This window comes from Dipodomys ordii, unplaced genomic scaffold, assembly GCF_000151885.1.
Source record: "Dipodomys ordii isolate 6190 unplaced genomic scaffold, Dord_2.0 Scaffold143, whole genome shotgun sequence".
Lineage (NCBI taxonomy): Eukaryota > Metazoa > Chordata > Mammalia > Rodentia > Heteromyidae > Dipodomys > Dipodomys ordii.
The window spans coordinates 2,576,877-2,595,770 of record NW_012267359.1 but is presented as its reverse complement, the minus strand read 5'-3'; the positions used below and the strand labels follow the sequence as shown (position 1 = coordinate 2,595,770).

The 18,894-nt window shown below is 56.8% G+C and overlaps 1 protein-coding gene across 1 annotated transcript in view; it reads left to right on the top strand.

The window, feature by feature from the left end:
- The window catches only part of Col26a1 (collagen, type XXVI, alpha 1), a 54,604-nt gene that overhangs the window by 35,044 nt on the left and 666 nt on the right, over window positions 1-18,894 (top strand). Inside the window, exons 5-12 of the mRNA XM_013031711.1 lie at window positions 586-683; window positions 14,133-14,194; window positions 15,374-15,539; window positions 16,781-16,882; window positions 17,018-17,170; window positions 17,407-17,490; window positions 18,021-18,055; window positions 18,775-18,825. Of these exons, the coding sequence (XP_012887165.1) occupies window positions 586-683; window positions 14,133-14,194; window positions 15,374-15,539; window positions 16,781-16,882; window positions 17,018-17,170; window positions 17,407-17,490; window positions 18,021-18,055; window positions 18,775-18,825 (751 nt within the window). The remainder of the gene's footprint in view (window positions 1-585; window positions 684-14,132; window positions 14,195-15,373; window positions 15,540-16,780; window positions 16,883-17,017; window positions 17,171-17,406; window positions 17,491-18,020; window positions 18,056-18,774; window positions 18,826-18,894) is intronic.

The window sequence follows — 18,894 nt, the reverse complement described above, 5'->3', positions numbered from 1 at the left end:
AAAAAACACCCAAAATAAATTAGGGCTGGGAAGGTGGCTCAGTGGTAGAGCGCTTGCCTTGCATGCATGAGTACCTGGATTCGATTCCTCAGCACCACATAAGCAAAAGAAAAAAGCCAGAAGTGGCACTGTGGCTCAAGTGGTAGAGCACTAGCCTTGAGCTGAAGAGCTGAGGGACAGCGCCCAGGCCCAGAGTTCAGGACCCACGACTGAGGGGGAAAAACAGTCTCAAGGACTTTCCTGTCTGGGCTGGCTTCAAACTGTTGATCCTCAGCTCTCAGGGATTATAGGCGTGAGCCACCATTCCCGTCCTAATGATATTTCTTCCTCAGTGAGTGGGACATGTTCCCACTGTGGGGCAGCCAACACTGGGGGAGTGGTGGGAAGGGAGAGCCAGAGGACTTTCCAGTCCCAGCCCAGAGAGGGCTGGTGATCTGCCTGGGGTTGCACAGCCAGGAAGCACAAAGCAGGGTAGACAGGACAGCCTCTCCCACACCGCTGGGGAACGCAGAGTCCTTCTTGCAGAGACCGGCTGGGGACGGGAGGGGCGGGAGTCGCAGGCGCTGACCTTGTTCTCGTGTCCAGGACCCTCATCCGACCCACGTACAGGACGTCCTACCGCACGGTGACCGCGCTGGAGTGGCGATGCTGCCCCGGGTTTACGGGGGTCAACTGTGAGGAGGGTGAGTGTGCCAGGCATGGGGTTTGTCTCTGTCCTGCCCAGCTCCTGCTGTATTGCTTTGTGACTGGAAATTCCTTTGCCCACCCACCTCTGACTGGAATGCTGGAGGCTGTGGGCAGCCCTGCCCAGGGCCTGGGTGTGGCTTCCAGCTTGCCTGGGGTGGGTGAGCGGAGGGATGGAGGAGAAGCCCTGAGCTGGGGCTGCAGTCATCGGTTATCTGAGCTCTGAGCAAATGCAGATGTGGCCATTCATCTGGAGCCCACGGAACCACCCGGCACCATGAAGGTGGATGTCAGCAGAGGCCACCGGGGCTGGGCCCTGTCCGACCCACGATCAGGGCTGAGGAGCAGGGGTGCAGCCATCGGGGCTCCAGCTTTGTTGTTGTTGTTTTGGGCACTACTGAGGCTTGAACTCATGGCCTGGCCACTGCCCCTTACTTTTTCGCTCAAGGCTGGTGCTCTACCCTTTTTTATTTTTATTTTTTTAGTACTTCATTGGAGAGAGAGAGTCTTAGGACTTTCTTGCCCAGGCTGGCTTTGAACTGTGATCCCCAGATCTCAGCCTCCTGAGTAGCTAGGACTATGGGCCTGAGTCACCAGTGCCCAGCTTTTAGCTTATTTTATATTGGAGGAGACACGTATGTTTTACTTACATATATATGTGTATATATATATATATATATATATATATATGCCTCTAAGTCTTTCTCTTTCATTCAATGTCTAGATCACTTTGGAGATTATTTACGTTGGGTCACAGTTCTGTTTTCCCTCCTTCCCTCCTCTCTTTCTTCTTCTTTTTTCTCCTCTTCCTTCTTCCTGTCTCTCCCTCACTCTCTCTCAACTCTGAGGGACATGTAAAAGCGATTCTGTTTTCCCGTGTTCTAGGAAGCCGTGAGATTTCTGGTGTTTGCGACACTAAGCTTGTGCACCTGCTTGGGATGGGCCTGTAAATCCCTCGGCCTGGGTTGCTGGGTTTGCTCCTAAAGCGTAGTTGGACTTGTGGTTTCGCAGGTGAGCTCTAGGTGTTAATTTGGAAAGAATTGAACCTTAACCTGTCTCCTCAAAGGAAGGAAGGAAGGGAGGGAGGGAGGGAGACTGGCAGACTCAATTACTAGGAGAGACCTTTGACTGAGATTATTATTATTATTGTTTTGTTTGTTTCCAGCTGGAAATGGACCCCCTGGGCCCCCATGTGGGCCAGGCCAGGCCCAGGGTGAGGGGGCGTGGCCAGGGCATCCAGGCACAGGCCTGACTGATGTGCGGCCAGCACCAGGCTGACCTTTCCTCCTCCCAGTCTGTGTCTGGCGGAAGACATAGGCCCCAGAGACTCCACCTAGGAGGAGGCCGCGCCGCCTGCTGCTCTGCAGAGCATTTAGGAACACGATGGCCATATTTGTGACTGTGGCCAGCCATGGTAGTCATTAAAGCTGGGGACGGCACATGTTCACATGAGCCAACGACCTGGTTTCTGGACACCACGCTGGATGCTGCATCCCAGAGATGGCAAAGGATGCTCAGGGGACCCTGGGGCACATGGGAAGGGAAAGTCACCTCGTGCTATGAAGGCCTGCCTGCCAACTACCTTCCTTCCTTCCTTTCTTCCTTCCTCCCTCCCCCTTCCTTTTCTCTCTCTTTTTTTCTCTCTCTTTCCCTCTTTCTTTCTTTTTTTTGCACCAGTCTTGGGGCTTGAACTCAGGGCCTAGGCACTGTCCCTGAGCCTTGTGCGCAAGGCTGGCACTCTACACACTTGAACCACAGCACCATGTCTGGCCTTTTATTGGTTAACTGGAGATAAAGACTCCCTTGAAGGCTGGGAATGTGGCTCAGTGGTAAAGTGTTTGCCCAGCATGCATGAAGCCCTGGGTTCAATTCCTCATCACCACATACACAGAAAAAGACAGAAGTAAGTGCTGTGGCTCAAGTGGTCAAGTGCTAGCCTTGAGCAAAAGAAGCTCAGGGACAGTGCCCAGGCCCTGAGTCCAAGCCTCAGGACTGGGGGGAAAAATAGACTCCCATGGACTTTGCTGTTTGAGCTGGCTTTGAACTGTGATCTGCTCGGGAGCTCAGCCTCCTGAGTAGCTAGGATTACAAGCTGAACTACCCTGTCCAGTTTAAGGGACATTCTTTTGGGCGAGACAATCAGTGCAGTTGAGATTTCTTCGGATGTCACTACCTCCTTCTGGCATCAGTTCTCTGATGTCTGGCAAGTCAACGCGATTCTGACATCCGGACCCAGAGTTAGGACAATCAACTCGCTTTTTCCTAGCTGAGATGCCAGCCACCAACGGGGCACCCGCTTCTGCCCGGCTGCTCCTGGTTCTTGTTTGATATGGTATTTTCATAGAGGAGTTTTGTGGGGTTTTTTGTTTGTTTTTTGTCGGTCCTGGGGCATGAACTCTGGGACTGGGCTCTGTCTCTCAGCTCTTCAGCTCAAGGCTAGCACTCTTCCATTTGAGCCATGGTGCCACTTCCGCTTTTCTGCTGGTTCATTAGAGATAAGAGTCTCATGGACTTTCCTGTCCACACTGGCTTTGAACTGCAATCCTCAGATCTCAGCCTCCTGAGTAGCTAGAATTACAGCCATGCATTCGGCTAATGAAACATTCTTTTTTTTTTTGTTTGCTTATTTTTATTTTTTTGTTTTTGGTCAGTCCTGGGACTTGAACTCAGGGCCTGGGCACTGTTCCTGAGCTTCTTTTGCTCAAGCCTAGCACTCTACCACTTGAGCCACAGCACCACTTCTGTTTTTATTCTGTGTATGTGGTACTGAGGAATCGAACCCAGGGCCTCATGCATGCGAGGCAAGCACTCTACCACTGAGCCACCTCCCAGCCTAGAGAGGAGTTTTCAAGCAAACAAGAGACTATAGAGTCCAGGCTGCCCTTGAACTCCCCATCCATTGAGCCTCCTAGTGCTGGGATCAGAGCAGGTCCTCACCAGCCATTGGATCTGAGTGGGGAAGAGAAGAAGAGGCATCGGGGAACAGCAGTATGGAAATCAGTATTTCACTGCCTGCTTTCCAAGGTGGCGCTCAAGGATGGGGGACCGGGAGGGGTCGAGGTTTATCTTCCTTCTGCTGAGCCATACTCCCCCAGTCTGTTTTTGGTGGTACTGGGATTTGAACTCAGGGCCATCTGCTGATGACACCCCCGTGCTCTCTTCCTCAGGCTGTTTTTAGTCAGCATCTTGGTTTTACCTAGGCCTGCCTAGGACTGCTGTTTTCCTTGTACGCTTCCCATCCTAGCTGGATTGGCAGGAACATTGTCACCGCACGCACCTTTGGGTTGGGATGGGGGTCTTGCAACATTTTCCCTGGGCGGGTTCAAACCCAGATCCTCAGATCGCAGCCTCCTTCTGAGTAGCTGGGATGACAGACGTGAGGCGCAGCACCTGGCTCACAATCCTGCCACAGTGGCGCCCTTTGTCAGCATCCATCTTGGTCTCTCGAGCAAACACAAGCCTTCAGCCGGGTTTCAGGAGAGTGGGCAGGTATGTGTGCACCTGCCACGCAGGCCAACAGCACTTGGATAGGGCCAGCGCCCTGGGCCAGGCGCACAGCGCGGAGCTGTGGGCTGGGTGGGGGCTTCTGCCATCCCAGGGGCAAAATGAAACTCTTGATTTGTAGAGCTAATGGAAGAAAGTATTTTAATTTGACTAAGAAGCAATTAAACACCCCGTAAAAGCCTGGTGTACGGGCCACAGCGGTGAGACTCTGGCATCGTGCTGTGTTTGCCAGAGCTCCAGGCCTCTGGCCAATGTCAGGTGACCCGCCACAACGGGACTGAAGGAGCAAAAACGAGACACAGAGCCCATCCTGAGCAGTGCCCTCTCCCACTCACCTCGCTCTCTCTTTTGTTGGTCATGGGGCTTGAACTCTGGGCTGGGGCGCTGTTCCTGAGCTCAAGGCGAGCACGCTACTGCTTGAGCTACAGTGCCACTTCCGGTTTCTGGTGGTTAATTGGAGATAAAATTCTCATGAGCTTTCCTGCCCGGGCTGGCTTTGAACTGCGATCCTCAGATCTCAGCCTCCTGAGTTGCTGGGATTACAGGCGTGAGCTCCTGGTGTCCAGTTTCTCTCATCTCTGTTTCTGTCTCCCTGTCTCTGTGTCTGTCTGTCTGTCTCTGTGTCTGTCTGTCTCTCTCATATTGGGGGCACACCCATGCCTGCTTCACCAGGAGCCTGGCCAGGAAGAGGCACAGGGCAGCGGCTCTTCGTTGGAAACAGAATGGATTGTTCTAGAATGGATGGTGCTGTGAGCAGATGCCCAGGGCCCGGCTGTGAGGATGGGAAGGAGGAGGGCTAGGGTGGGCTCAGACCTGTGCCTTGAGGCTGGTCCCATGGTCCCCCAGCTCTCCCACTCCTCCGCAGATCTGACACCCCCCATTCACTCCACTAGAAGAACCCAGCTGACATGGTACCCACTCCCCCATCTTGTACCCCCCGGAGGCTTCAGAGGGGGTGGGGGCCCCAGGTGGCTCTGCGGAGAGGGGTGGGGGCCATGGCGGCAGCTGTGGGACAGGCTGGGGCGTATGTATGGAATTCCTGGGGGTGGGCACGCAGTTGCTTTAGATTAGCACACACATCCACGTTAGCGCCTAACATCTGTTGTTAATCCTGGCCAGGCCCGCAGCCCTCGCAGCCTGCCCCCCACAGGCTGCCTCAAGGGGTGATCTTTACAACCCACCCCATTTCCTCCCGCCTAGCCACCCAGCCCCGATGGAGGCCCGGACATTAGTGTGAGCTGTTTGGGGACTGGACTCTGGGTGACTGGTTGTGAGGCCTGCGGGCAGGTCTCCAGGTACCTGGGGACCCCTGGTCAGTAGGCCACACCGAGACCCTGGGCCTAGCTGGGGGGTGGGGGGGAGGGCAGCGCTGACAGCCCCAGATGCAGGGAGTTGGGGAGGCCTGGTGGAGGCTGGGGTAGGTGGGGCTGAATTCCAGGGGGGGAAAGACTTGGGCAGGGTGAGGGAGGGGGGCATGGGAAAGGACACAGATGCTCTCCAATCCAGGGATAGTGTGTATGAGAGGCCTGAGATTTGAACACAGGGCCTGGGATGCTGTCCCTGAGCTTTTGTGCTCAAGGCTAGCACTCTGCCACTTGAGCCACAGCTCCATTTCCAGCTTTTTTTTGCTGGTTCATCAACGATCCGAGTCTCACACGCTTTCCTTCCTAGGCTGGCTTTGAATCCTGATCCTCAAATCTCAGCCTTCTGAGTACCTAGGACAACAGACATGTGCCACCAGTGCCCGGCAAGATAATATTTTTAAATACAGGCAGTGAACTGTCAGAACTACCCATGCCTGTAAAATATGGCTATTAAGAGGATTTGTTGGTTTGTTTGTTTTTTTCGGTCGGTCATGGTACTTGAACTCTGGGCCTGGGCACTGTCCCTCAGCTCTTCAGCTCAAGGCTAGCACTCTACCATTGAGCTACAGCGCCACTTCCAGTTTTCTGGTGGTTTATTGGAGATAGGAGTCTCACGGTCTCTCCTGCTCGGGCTGGCTTTGAACTGCCATCCTCAGAGCTCAGCCTCCTGATTACAGGATTACAGGTGTGAGCCACTGACACCTGGCTTATTAAGAGTGTTTTAAAAGTCTTTAAAAAATATATATATATAATATATACATATATTATATATAACATAATATATTATACTATTATATGTTATTATATATATATATATATATATATAATGATACATGTGTGCTTTTAGGAAAAACAAACAGGAGAGGTTCTCTTCTCCCCTGCCTTTTATTTTTGAGGCAGAATCTAGCTGTATCACCCAGGCTGGCCTCCAACTCATGATCCTTCTGCCTCGGCCACCCTCAGGCTGGTATTACAGGTGTGTGTCACTGTGCATGGCTCAGGCGCCCTCTGTACATGTAGAGAACACATTCAAAACACCTCCCCTCAGTGGACACCTAAAACCACAGACTGCCCCACAGCGACATGTGCTATGTGTTATGTCTATGTGCGTGACTGAAAGTTAGCCAGAGAAGATTATCTACCCTAACTAATAAGAAAATAGAAGCTGGGTGCTGGGTGCATGCCTGTCATCCGAGCTACTCGAGAGGCTGAAGTCTGGGGATCGCGGTTCGAAGGTAGCCCCAGCAGAAAAGTCTCCAATTGATCACCAGAAAACCGGAAGTGGCGCTGCAGCTCAAAGTGGTAGAGTATGAGCCTTGACTGAAAAACCTCAGGGACAGCACCCAGGCCCTGAGTTCAAGCCCCCAACCAGCACCAAAAAACAACAAGAAAGAATTTGTAGCACAGTAGGGTCCGTTCCAATTCTCTAGCCTTACTGTTGATGCCAAGCCTCCATTCATAATGAAAATGGACGGTCCCTTTGAGGTTTGAGCTGGAGTTCTGGCCCCCTCCAAAGCCTCTTCCTTCTGCCTCAGGCTCCGGCTGTGAATCCCACTCCCCAGAGGTGGCTGTTGGGTGCTGTCAGCCTGCCTGTACTCTGCAGGTTTGCCCAGTGGTGGAGGGTGTGGATTTAGTCCAGGCTGGGGGGCCTGGATCACCTGACTGGGCTTGTCCCCTGGCTCCCACATGACGGGGCTTCAGCCGCCCTGTCAGTGGCCGGAGCCCTGCAGGCGGTGAGTGTGGCCTTGGCTGGGTTTGGGACATGGTTGTACCGGACGGAGCACTGCGCCCAACACACCCCGGGCCCCCCTGCCTGCTGCTTCCAAGTTGCTTTCTGCAAAGACACCCCGAGTTACTGCTGGGGTTTCATAAAGTAATTGACCTGAGAGTATTCTGGTCCCCAGAACAGGGATGGGAAGGGGAGGGAGGATTGTTTTAAAGAGGCCTCAAGCCCTCTGCCAAGAATGTGAAGCCATCAGGTCCCCCCAAACAAGCCCTGAGCCCCGCCGCATCACCGGCACGCAGCGCTGTGATGTCGCCCACCCCATGCAGCCCCAAGGCTGGCCCCGGTCATGCCCACCGCTGCCCAACCTTCCAGGTGCACCTTGACTCAATTTCCCCTGCTCCCCAAAACAAGCTCTTTAAATCGTCAGGGTGTCTCTGGGGGTGGAGCTCAGTGGACACGAAAATACACGCGGGAGTGTGGGAGGCCGGGACTCTGAGGGTTCCAGAGCTGTCAGTCCCGGTCTTCAAACGTCTCACGCGAAGGCTGGGCGCCGGTGGCTCACGCCTGTAATCCTAGCTACTCAGGAGGCTGAGATCTGAGGATCACAGTTCAAAGCCAGCCCGGGCAGGAAAGTCTGTGAGACTCATCTCAATGAAACACCAGAAAACAGGAAGTGGCGCTGTAGCTCAAGTGGTAGAGCGCTCTCCTTGAGCTGAAGAGCTAAGGGATAGCACCCAGGTCCAGAGTTCAAGCCCCACAACTGACAAAAAGCCCAGGAGCGGCACCCAGGCCCTGAGTACAAGCCCTAGGACTGCCACACATTGAGTGCACACACACACACACACACAAATACCATACTCAAAAGAAAAAAAAAAAAGCCAGGCACCAGTGGCTCATATCTGTAATCCTAGCTACTCAGGAGGCTGAGATCTGAGGATCACTATTCAAAGCCAGCCTGGGCAGGAAAGTCCTTGAGACCCCACTCAAAAAATTGGAAGTGGGGGCTGGGAAGGTGGCTCAGTGGTAGAGCGCTTGCCTTGCATGCATGAGGCCCTGGGTTCGATTCCTCAGCACCACATACGCAGAAAAAGCTGGAAGTGGCGCTGTGGCTCAAGTGGTCGAGTGCCAGCTTTGAGCAAAAGGAGTTCAGAGACAGTGCCCAGGCCCTGAGTTCAAGCCCCAGGCATTGGGGGGGGGCGGGGGGAGAGAAACAGAGACAGACCTGCAGAGAGACAGACAGACAGACATATGCAGAGAGACAGAGATGAGACAGAGACAGTGAACGACAGATATATGCAGAGAGAAAGTGGGGGGCAGGAGGTGTGGGGCCCGCCCTTGCCTGGCCTTGGGGTGGATGCAGGTCCCTGTGGCCCCCTGACTATATCTTCCGTGTCCTGGCTTCCCCCTGCGCCCCCGTGGCTGTGGGAGCTCAGGTTTGGATGGAGCAGGGCCGCCAGGACTCGTGGGGAGTAGATGGAGGTTGCCAGTGCTCCCCACTTCCCCCCTTATTTTGAAATGCACAGGGCACTGGGGAGCAGCTGTATCTATTTTCAGATATGTGAGGCCTCACGCCTCTGTGGCTCCCACCCACCCTGAGAAACTTCTAGAATCTTCTTCCTTTCCCTTTTGTCCTTTGGTTCACTCTTCCACCGTCCCTTGCCCCCTCCCTTCTCCCTCTACCTGCCAATGCAGGACCCCTCTTCCCTCCTCAGAGTAGCCCTCCCCCCCCCCGCCCTGCACCCCGCTGCACCCTGCTTCTTTATTCTGCTGTGCTGCGTAGTTTACTTCATGGTGACATCCATGATCATTTCCCACTGGGATGCAGATTCTTCCGGAACTTCATCCTAGCCCGTCCCTGTTGAGGCATGATCCCTGTCCAGGTGCTTCCTGAGTGAAGGCAGGGCGGGTGCCTGGGACCCAGGGCAGGATTCTCATTGGCTCAGCTAGATCATGTGAGCATGAGGTGGGGGCTGGGCTGGCCTCAGTGCAGGGGGGGGGACGGGATGGAATCTAGCTCATCCCCCCCCCTCACATTTGGGGAAACTGAGGCAGGAGAAGTCTTGCGGCCCAGCCTGGGTCACACAGCTGCACAGCAGGGAGAGGCCTTGACCCAGCTCCTGGTCACTCTGCCCTCTCCAGCTTCCATGGCAGAGAAGGAGGAGGTCTGTGTCGGAGCGGTGGCTCAAGTGGTAGAGCACTAGCCTTGAGCACAAAAGCTCAGGGACAGCCAGGCACCAGTGGCTCACACCTCTAATCTTAGTTACTCAGGAGGCTGAGACTGAGGATCACAGTTCAAAGCCAGCCCGGGCAGGAAAGTCCATGAGACTCTTTTTTTTTTTTTTTGTCGGTCGTGGGGCTTGAACTCTGGGCCTGGGCGCTGTCCCTCAGCTTACCACTTGAGCTACAGTGCCACTTCCGGTTTTCTGGTGGTTTATTGGAGATAGGAGTCTCATGGTCTCTCCTGCCCGGGCTGGCTTTGAACTTCCATCCTCAGATCTCAGCCTCCTGAGTAGCTAGGATTACAGGTGTGAGCCACCGGTGCCCGGCCGGTCCATGAGACTCTTATCTCCAATGAACCACCAGAAAACTGGAAGTGGCGCTGTGGCTCAAGTGGTAGAGCACTCACCCTGAGCTGAAGAGCTGAGGGACAGCACCCAGAGTTCAAGACTTAGGACAAGCACATTTTTAAAAAAAATAAAAATAAAAACAGGGCTGGGATGTAGCTCAGTGGCAAAGCGCTTGTCTAGTAAGTGCAATGTTCTGGGTTCGATCCCCAGTACCAAAAAGAAAAGACAAAAAAAAATACAGTTAAAAAAAATAAAAAAAAATTAAAAACAAAAAATCCTTAGAGAAACTTCTAGATCCAGCAGAAGATCCCTGCCCTCCCCCCCCCCCCCCACCCCAGCTTTGTTTCCATGCCCTCACAGGGCCTGTTGGAAAAGGAGGGGACTTTCTGTCTTATAGGCCAAACACCTTCTCCTCCAGATGGGGAAATTGAGGCTCCAAAGCCCAGAGATGGACAGGCCGCTCCCTGGGCCGGCCAGGAGAGGACTCTGCGTCCCTGCCAGCGACCAGGAAGGCCCCGGCCCACAGTGCCATAGGCAGGAGAGGCCCCCCCCCCCCCCCCCCCGCCTCACCACCAGTCAGGTTAATTTAGGGCCCCCTCACCAGGCCCAGGCCCCTGAGTGTGGACAGCCCGGACAGGCTCGCTCAGGGCACCGAGGGGAAGTATTTTGCGAGTCAGTCTAATTGTCTGCTGCCAGGGCTCTGACTCCCCCCTGCTGCTTCTAGAAGCTGGCCTCTGTGGCTCGGGTGGGGTATCTCCTGGAACCCCAACCCTTGGGGGCCGCGCCGGACCCCAGCTGCAGGGCAGGAGCCTGGCAATGCACCACGCGAATCCAAGACGGGGGGTGGGGATACAGAAACAAGCCCCTCCCAGCTGCCCCCCTGGGGGGAGGCAGTGGCTCCAGCTTGGGGGGGTACAGAGGGGAGCCCCCCAAAACCATGAGTAAGTTACAGGGTCGTACAGATGCAGGGAGGCGGGTGTGTGTGGACCAGGCCAGGATCCATGGGCCCAACCTAGTGGGGGGGGCAGGGGAGCAGCATCTGGGGTCCCAGGATACTGAGACAAATCCCTTAAGCCAACAAGCCGGAGGGGTCCCCTGGGGAACACTGCAACTTGGGGTTCTGAGGGGGCATGCAAAGGCTCCCCAGCCTCACTTAGATGGTTTCAGATGTTGCTGGAATTTGGCAGGATGGCACTGGGCAGGTGCATGGTCACGCACTGAGATTCCTAGGCTGACATTCTCCCCCACCCCTCGCATGTTGCCCAGCCCCCCCAGCCTGTACTCCCCCCAGGTCCAAAACTCACTCCTCGCTGTAGCTGGGAACCACTGAGGATTCTCCTGGTGGCGAGCAGGCGGCCCAGTCTGGTCTCTACGCTGTTGCTGTTTTGGGGTTCAGTGGTACTGGGGATCGGAGCCCAGGCCACTTGCTTGCTGGGCGGGCCCTCCACCACCTGAGCCACGCACCCCAGGCCTTTTGCTTCTTTGTGATATAGGGCCTCATGCTTTTGCCTCTGTCTCTTTTGGGGGGGGGCCCAAACTCTGGGCCTGGGCGCTGTCCCTTAGCTCTTCAGCTCAAGGCTAGTGCTCTACCACTTGAGCCACAGTGCCACTTCCGGCTTTTTTCTTTTTTCTTATGTGGTGCTGAGGGATTGAACCCAGGGCCTCATGCATGCAAGGCAAGCGCTCTACCACTGAGCCACCTTCCCAGCCCCTGCCTCTGTCTCTTGAGTAGCTGGGAATAGAGGCCTGCCTGGCGTGCCCATGTGTTCAAAGATGGAGTCATGCTAACTTTTGCCCAGACTGGCCTCCAACCATGCTGCTTCTGTCCCCCATCCCCTCCCCTGAACCCCACCCTCCTCCACCCCGCTCCAAGATCCGAGATTTACCGGCCTGTGCCAACACAGCCAGCCCTGATCTTCCAGCTCGTGAATGTCTAGCTCTCAAAGCCCCAGTCCTGCTGTCCGTCTACCCAGCCTCAAAACCCATCCCACCCCATCCCCCTCCCAACGCCCCAGCTGGGGTCTGTGCCTCAGTTTAGCTTCTGCACGTCTGTCAACTTGGTGTGCCATGAAGCCCTTCAGAGTCTCCTCACCAAGACAGAAGGCTGAGCCCCAACTGCCCGCAGCCTGGGGTACACGGGTGCCCCCGCCTGGTCAGAACCCCAGTCCTGTAGGGGGCCTGCTGCACCCTCCCCCATAATACTAGTGCTACCTTGTCACAGGCCATTGTGGGGCTTGAAGCCGGGCGCTGGTGGCTCATGCCTGTAAATCCTAGCTACTCAGAGGCTGAGATCTGGAGGACTGATTTGAGGCCAGCCCAGGTGGGAAAGTCTGTGAGACTTCGTTCACCCCCCAAAAAGTCACGCTGGAGGCATGATTCAGGTCTTAGAGTGCCAGTCAGGTGAGCGAGAGAGGCCCTGAGTTCAGGCCCCAGTAGTGGAACACACACACACACACACACCAGTTGGCAAGAGTTATTTATTTAGTGGTGTTGGGAGTGGAACCTGGGGCCCGTGCATGCTGGGCAGGAATGCTAGCCTTGAGCAGCCCCAGTCTCATTGGTTTTGGGTTTTAGTGTGTGTGTGTGTGTGTGTGCGCGCGCGCATGCACGCTGGTTCTGGGGCTTGAATTGAAGGCCTGAGTGCTTTCTCTGAGCATTTTCACTTCAGGCTAATGCTCTACCACCTAAGCTTCACTTCCATCTTTTCTTTTCTTCTTCTTCTGGGGATTCATTGGAAATGGGAATCTCACAGACCTTCCCACCTGGGCTGGCTTGGAACTGTGATCCTCAGATCTTAGCCTCCTGAGTAGCTGGTATTACAGGCGTGAGCCACAGTGCCAGGTTCAGGATTGGTGCATGAAGACTTCACAGCCTGGGGAGAGGAAGAGGCCTCCTGTATACATGTTCCAGCTTCGGCGTCATGTGCAAACATGCACTCATGTGAGGCCCAAGGAATTCCTTTTGAAAGTCAGGAGTGTGAGATGTCATGACTTGAATCCAGCACTATGCTGTGGGTCCAATACCTTGAATTATTTTTATTTTTTTGTCAGTCATGGGGCTTGACCTCTGGGCCTGGGCGCTGTCCCTCAGCTCTTCAGCTCAAGGCTAACACTCTACCACTTGAGCCACAGCGCTACTTTTGGTTTTCTGGTGGTTTATTGGAAAGAAGAGTTTCACAGACTTTTCTGCTCGGGCTGGCTTTGAAATGTGATCCTCAGATCTCAGCCTCCTGAGTAGCTAGGGTGACAGGTTGAGCCACTGGCCGCCTGGCTTGATTTTATTTTTTATTTTAATAATTTTTTGCTTGAGTAACTATGCCTTTTGTCATATAGCTTTCCAATCTGTTTACATATATTGTTTGTCTGTTTATTTGCCGATCCTGGGGCTTGAACTCAGCCTCTCTGCTCAAGGCTAGCGCTCTGCCACTTGAGCCGCAGCACCACTTCTGGCTTTTTCTGTTTATGTGGTACTGAGGAATCGAACCCAGGGCACCAGGCTCCACTCCCAACACCACTAACTCATGAATGCCAGGCAAGCACTCTACCACTAAGCCGCATTCCTAGCCCCGTTCACATATATTCTTAACTCTTGAGATGAGATAATCCAAGGAGCTGGCACCGCTGGCTTGAGCCTGCAGCCAGGATGCCAGGCATGCCCTCCCTCCTCCCCCCCCCGCTGCCCCCTCCTTTCTCACCACACACACGCCTCCTCCCTGGACACTGCGGCTCTTCAAGTGAGAAGCTAGGTGTCTTGTGTTTCATTCATCAGCGAAGAGATACCGAGTTCCTGCTCTGTGACTGCGCTGTCACCAATGGGCAAAAGAGACACAGACATCCCCCTCCCCTCCTGACTCTCACAGGTTAAAGGTCCCAGCTGTGGGCTAAAAAACACTGAGAATCGTTTTTTGCTGTGGCTGCTCATAGGTCTGCAGGTTGCAAGGAGGGGCCTTGAGGTAGGGCCCTGAGGGATGAGTAGGAGTTTTGTTTTGTTGGGGTCCGGTCGTGGGGCCTGAACTCTGGGCCTGGGCGCTGTCCCTCAGCTCTTCAGCTCAAGGCTAGCGCTCTACCACTTGAGCCACAGTGCCACTTCCAGCTTTTATTCTTTTTTGCTTATGTGGTGCTGAGGAATCGAACCCAGGGCCTCATGCATGCAAGGCAAGCGCTCTACCACTGAGCCACCTTCCCAGCCCTGAATAGGAGTTCTCCTCATACCTGGTCAGGCAGAGCCTGGTCCAGTGGCCATCCCTATTCCCAGGCTGTCCTCACCTTGGTTTTCCTTCTCTTGCAGAATGTATGAACTGCACCCGGCTCAGTGACATGAGCGAGCGGCTGACCACACTGGAGGCCAAGGTCAGCTCGGGGGGGGGGGCGCATGAACTCCGTGGAGCCCAGTGGGTCAGAGTGGCCTCGACTTCTGAGGCTTTGGGCCACCTTCTCAAGCTCAGTGGGGTTCCTGGGACAGAGAGACTCAAACAGCAAGAAACATGGATGCCGGGCGCCGGTGCTCACGCCTGTAATCCCAGCTATTCAGGAGGCTGAGATCTGAGGATCACAGTTCAAAGTCAGCCTGCACAGGAAAGTCTGTGAGATTTTCATCTCCAATTAACCACCAGAGAACCAGAAGTGGCGCTGTGCCTCAAGTGGTAGAGCGCTCGCTTTGAGTGAAAAGGCTCTCAGTAGGCACTGGGTGCGGGTAGGGGTGGTGGAGCATGAGGCGGCGTGCCAGGGGGGGGGTGGGCACAGCTGTGGCTCCTGTACCAACTGCCTGGCCTGGCCAGGCCGGGGGTGGGGACCCCCAGCTTTCATCCAGGCATGGGGCGGGGGGAGCAAGCCCAGGGAACTTAGGGGCCGGAGGGGCTGAAGGCAGGGAGGATCTGGGCCACGGGATCCCCTCCCCTCCTCCACACGCTCCCTGCAGAGAGCTGGAAGGGGAGGGGGGCCAGGGACCCCAGCTTTGTCTTTATCTCTTCTGAGTTGGGAGGACAAATCCTGGGAGGCCAGGGCCCTACTTTTTTTTTTTTTTGTCGGTCATGGGGCTTGAACTCTGGGCCTGGGCGCTGTCCCTCAGCTCTTCAGCTCAAGACTAGCGCTCTACCACTTGAGCTACAGCGCCACTTCCGGTTTTCTGGTGGTTTATTGGAGATAGGAGTCTCATGGTCTCTCCTGCCCGGGCTGGCTTTGAACCGCGATCCTCAGATGTCAGCCTCCTGAGTAGCTAGGATTACAGGCGTGAGCCACCAGCACCCGGCTTAGGGCCCCACTTTTCTGTTTTACCAATTGTGTCACCCTCTTCCCACCCCAGCCGCCCCCCCCCGCGGTCAGATCCCCAGACAGAGCAGGGGACACACTGCCAACATCGGGGAGCTGCCAGTACCGCCTGAGGCGGTCTGTCCGTGATGGGTGGCATCCAACGGCTCAAGTTGGGGGTCCTGGGGAGAGTGCAGAGTGACGGGGCGAGGATGGGGGGCTCGCGGGGCCGTGTCCCCCTGTGCAGCCGCCAGCCAGGCCCGACGCTCCATCCTCCCCCAGGTGCTCCTGCTGGAGACACCCGTGCAGCCCTCCAGCCCCGACAACCACCTGCCGGCCCCCCGCAGCAGCCCGCCACCCTGGAATGAGGACCTCCTCCCGGACGCCATTCCCCTCGCCCACCCCGGGCCCTGGAGGAGAAGACCCACCGGCCCCGAGGGTGAGCGGGGCCCCGGGACGGAGGGGCCAGCCACAGGGCCTGGGCTGCACGCGCACATGTGCACATGTATGCACACATACACACACACACACACACACACACACACACACACGAGGCCCTCCAGAGATAGAAACCTATGGGGTATTTGGAAACCGAGCTAACACAAAAAAGAAGAAGCTGGGAAGGTGGCTCAGTGGTAGAGTGCTTGCCTTGCATGCATGAGGCCCTGGGTTCGATTCCTCAGCACCACATAAGCAAAAAAAGTCGGAAGTGGTGCTGTGGCTCAAGTGGTAGAGCGCTCGCCTTGAGCTGAAGAGCTGAAGGACAGTGCCCAGGCCCAGAGTTCAGGCCCCACGACCGACCAAAAAGAAAAAGAAGAAAAACCTAGGAATTTCACAGAAAAGCAGGAGTTTCCCATTTTTCTTCATTAAAAAACAATAACAAGAAAACACAAAACTTCAGCCAGACCTCTGGTGGCTCACGCCTGCAATCCCAACTGCTCATGCAGCTGAGATCTGAGGACTGAGGTTCGAAGCCAGCCCAGGCAGAAAAGTCCATGAGACTCATCTCCAATGAACCTACCAGAAACCGAAGTTGGCGCTGTGGCTCAAAGTAGCAGAGCACTAGCCTTGAGCACAAGAGCTCAGGGACAGCATGGGGGCCTGAGTTCAAGCCCCACAACCCACCAAAAAAGAAATTGTGATTATGAAGGCGACGCATCCAGAATCTCAATTACGTCAAAGATGAAAACACTGGGCCTGTATGCGGGGCAGATAGGGGTGACAGTGTAGGTCATCGGTGACAATTGGCAGAGGTCAGTGCACACAGCAGAGCTGGGAGGGGAGGGGAGACCCCTGCCACAGCCCAAGCCCCACCCCTCAGAGCCTGGAGGGGGGCCTTGAGGACCCTGGCCTTGACACCTTGCCAGGGAGGCGCAGTTCCAGGCATGGACACCAGGTGGCGCACCCCTCTCAGGCGGGAATTTGAGCAGTAGGGGCTCCCCCAGCCAAGTCCTTGTGGCTCAGGGTGACCCCTGGCTGGGCAGGAAGCGTCCCAGACCCCCTGTCCTGTTAGATGTCCCAAAACTTGGAGGCCTTGGGGTCGCCATTGAGGGGAGGGGGAGCCTGGCTCTGCAGCCTTGAGCGGGAGACCTGGATTTTCTGAGCCTCAGTTTCCTACATGTGAAATGCACTTTGGAGCAGAGTTGGAGGGGGCTGGGGAGCCTGGCTTCCAGTCAGATCAGTTCTCAGGTGACCTCTTCCTCTTTCCAGGGCCTCCCGGGCCTGCAGGACCCCCAGGCTCCAAAGGTGATCGGGGCCAGGCAGGAGAGAAGGGCCCCGCGGGGCCTCCAGGTAAGCACGCCGCCCCTCCCTGCAGCCCAGCCTGCACTGTCTGCACGGCCCCTGATCGGCCTCAGAGCAGGCCCTCAGTTTCCCCTCCTGTGCTGTGCCTGGCCCCCACCTCGGAGATGCCTCTCCTCATTTCAGGGCTCCTAGGACCCCCGGGGCCCCGAGGGCTTCCAGGAGAGATGGGGCGCCCCGGCCCCCCAGGACCTCCCGGCCCAGCAGGCAGCCCTGGAGTTCTGCCCAGCAGCCCGCAAGGAGCCCTCTACTCCCTGCAGCCCCCCCCAGACAAAGACAGTGAGTGGCCCCAGCTCCCTGTGGGGGACCCGCCCCCCTCGTCCCCCACCATGGACAGGACCCCCCCCCCCCATGGGCAGCGAGGACCACCTCTGAGTGCTGAGACCTGAGCCCGGATCACATCTCCCTCCCAGTCTCAGTTTCCCCATCTGGCAAGGTGGCCGTGGGAGGGGGCGGGGCGGCCCCTGGGTGGGAGCGGTGGGGGCGGGGGAGGCCTCACGCTCTGCTGCCCACAGACGGGGGCGCGCAGCTGGTACCTGCCATTGTGGACACGGTGCTGACGGGCATCCCAGGGCCCCGTGGGCCCCCCGGGCCTCCAGGTGAGTGGACTGGAGCTGTGGGACTGGGTGTGTGCACCTGTAATCTCAGCAACTCGGGACAGAGATCAGGAGGATTGCAGTTTCAGTCAGCCTGGGGAGGGGGGCTGGACAACAACTTAGTGAGACCCCATCTCAATCCATAAGCCTGGTACAGCAGTGTGTGCTGTCATCCCAGCCATCTGGGAGATACACATGACTATTGCAGGTAACCAAGCCTGGAGGGGAGGCTCCTGGCTTCCAGGAAGGCGGCGGCTAGACTGGCTCCCGGCCCAGTCTTGGGGGGGAGGGGGTGTCTGAGACCCAGGTGGGCTCCACGTGGACGAGGCTGTGGTGGAAGCTAGTGGTGGGCCAGGAGAGTGGGGGGGGCAGAGCTTTCCTCATTCCCCAGATGTCAGTCACCAAAGCATGCCTCCTCCAGGAACTCAGACCCAGGGTGGGTGCTGGGTGCGAGGTGGGGAGGACCTTCTTGGCCTGGAGGGGGCGGGCAATGGGCTGTGCTGGCCCAGGTGACCGTTGCTGACTGCCCTTAGGTCCACCGGGCCCCCCAGGAGCTCCTGGACCACAGGTGAGGACCTGGAGCGGAGTGGGCAGGGATGGGGGCACTGGACTGGGGTGGGCACGTGGGAGGGGGTGGGGCAGGGGGGCGCAGGGCCCTGGGCCTGCGGGGCAGTCAGCCCTATGCCCTGGGCTCCCTCTGCCCTGCCCCGCCCGCCCCCGCCCCCGGCCCATCCAATCAGACAGAGAGAAGTCCAGCAGGTGCAAAGGGTCTGAGGCAGCGCATGGGAAGGGAGGGGGCGAGGTGGGCTGGGCTTCACTTGGGGACCCCGGTGTGGGTTTCTGTCACAGGGAGGGGGCAGACTGAGTGGGTTTGGGGGGGCAATCCCATGATGCTCCTGGCTGGCTGGTGAGGGTGGAAGGAGGGGGGCTGGAAACAAAGACCACGCTGAGGCTCCCCACCCCCACACATGGAGAGGCCGGGGTCGAGGTTCGGGGCTCCTATCTCTGCGTCCAGGAGGGCAGGCAGCCCCTCTTTGTGCCCCAACGAAGTGGGGGTGATTTCTGCTGAGCACCTGCAACACGCTGGAAGACAGTGCCAGGCTGAGGCCCAGAGAGGGTCGGTTGCGAGCCACAGCAACCCAGCAGAGCAGTGGCAAAGCCGGGATGTGAACTCGGGCCGCAGGAGCGCTCTGAGGACTTCCGGGGCGGCTCCTGCCTGAGCCGTGCAGTCAGGGCTGGGGACCCCCCTCATCCTGCATGTGTTCACATGCACTCCTTCGCCTGTAGGGGGAGCCCAGCGCCAAGGCGGATGAGGGGGACAAGGGCGGCGCTGCAGAGGTAATGGCCCCGGCTTCCTGCGCCTGGGGCTGCAGACATGGGGGGGCCGCAGGCTTGGGGGGGCGCAGG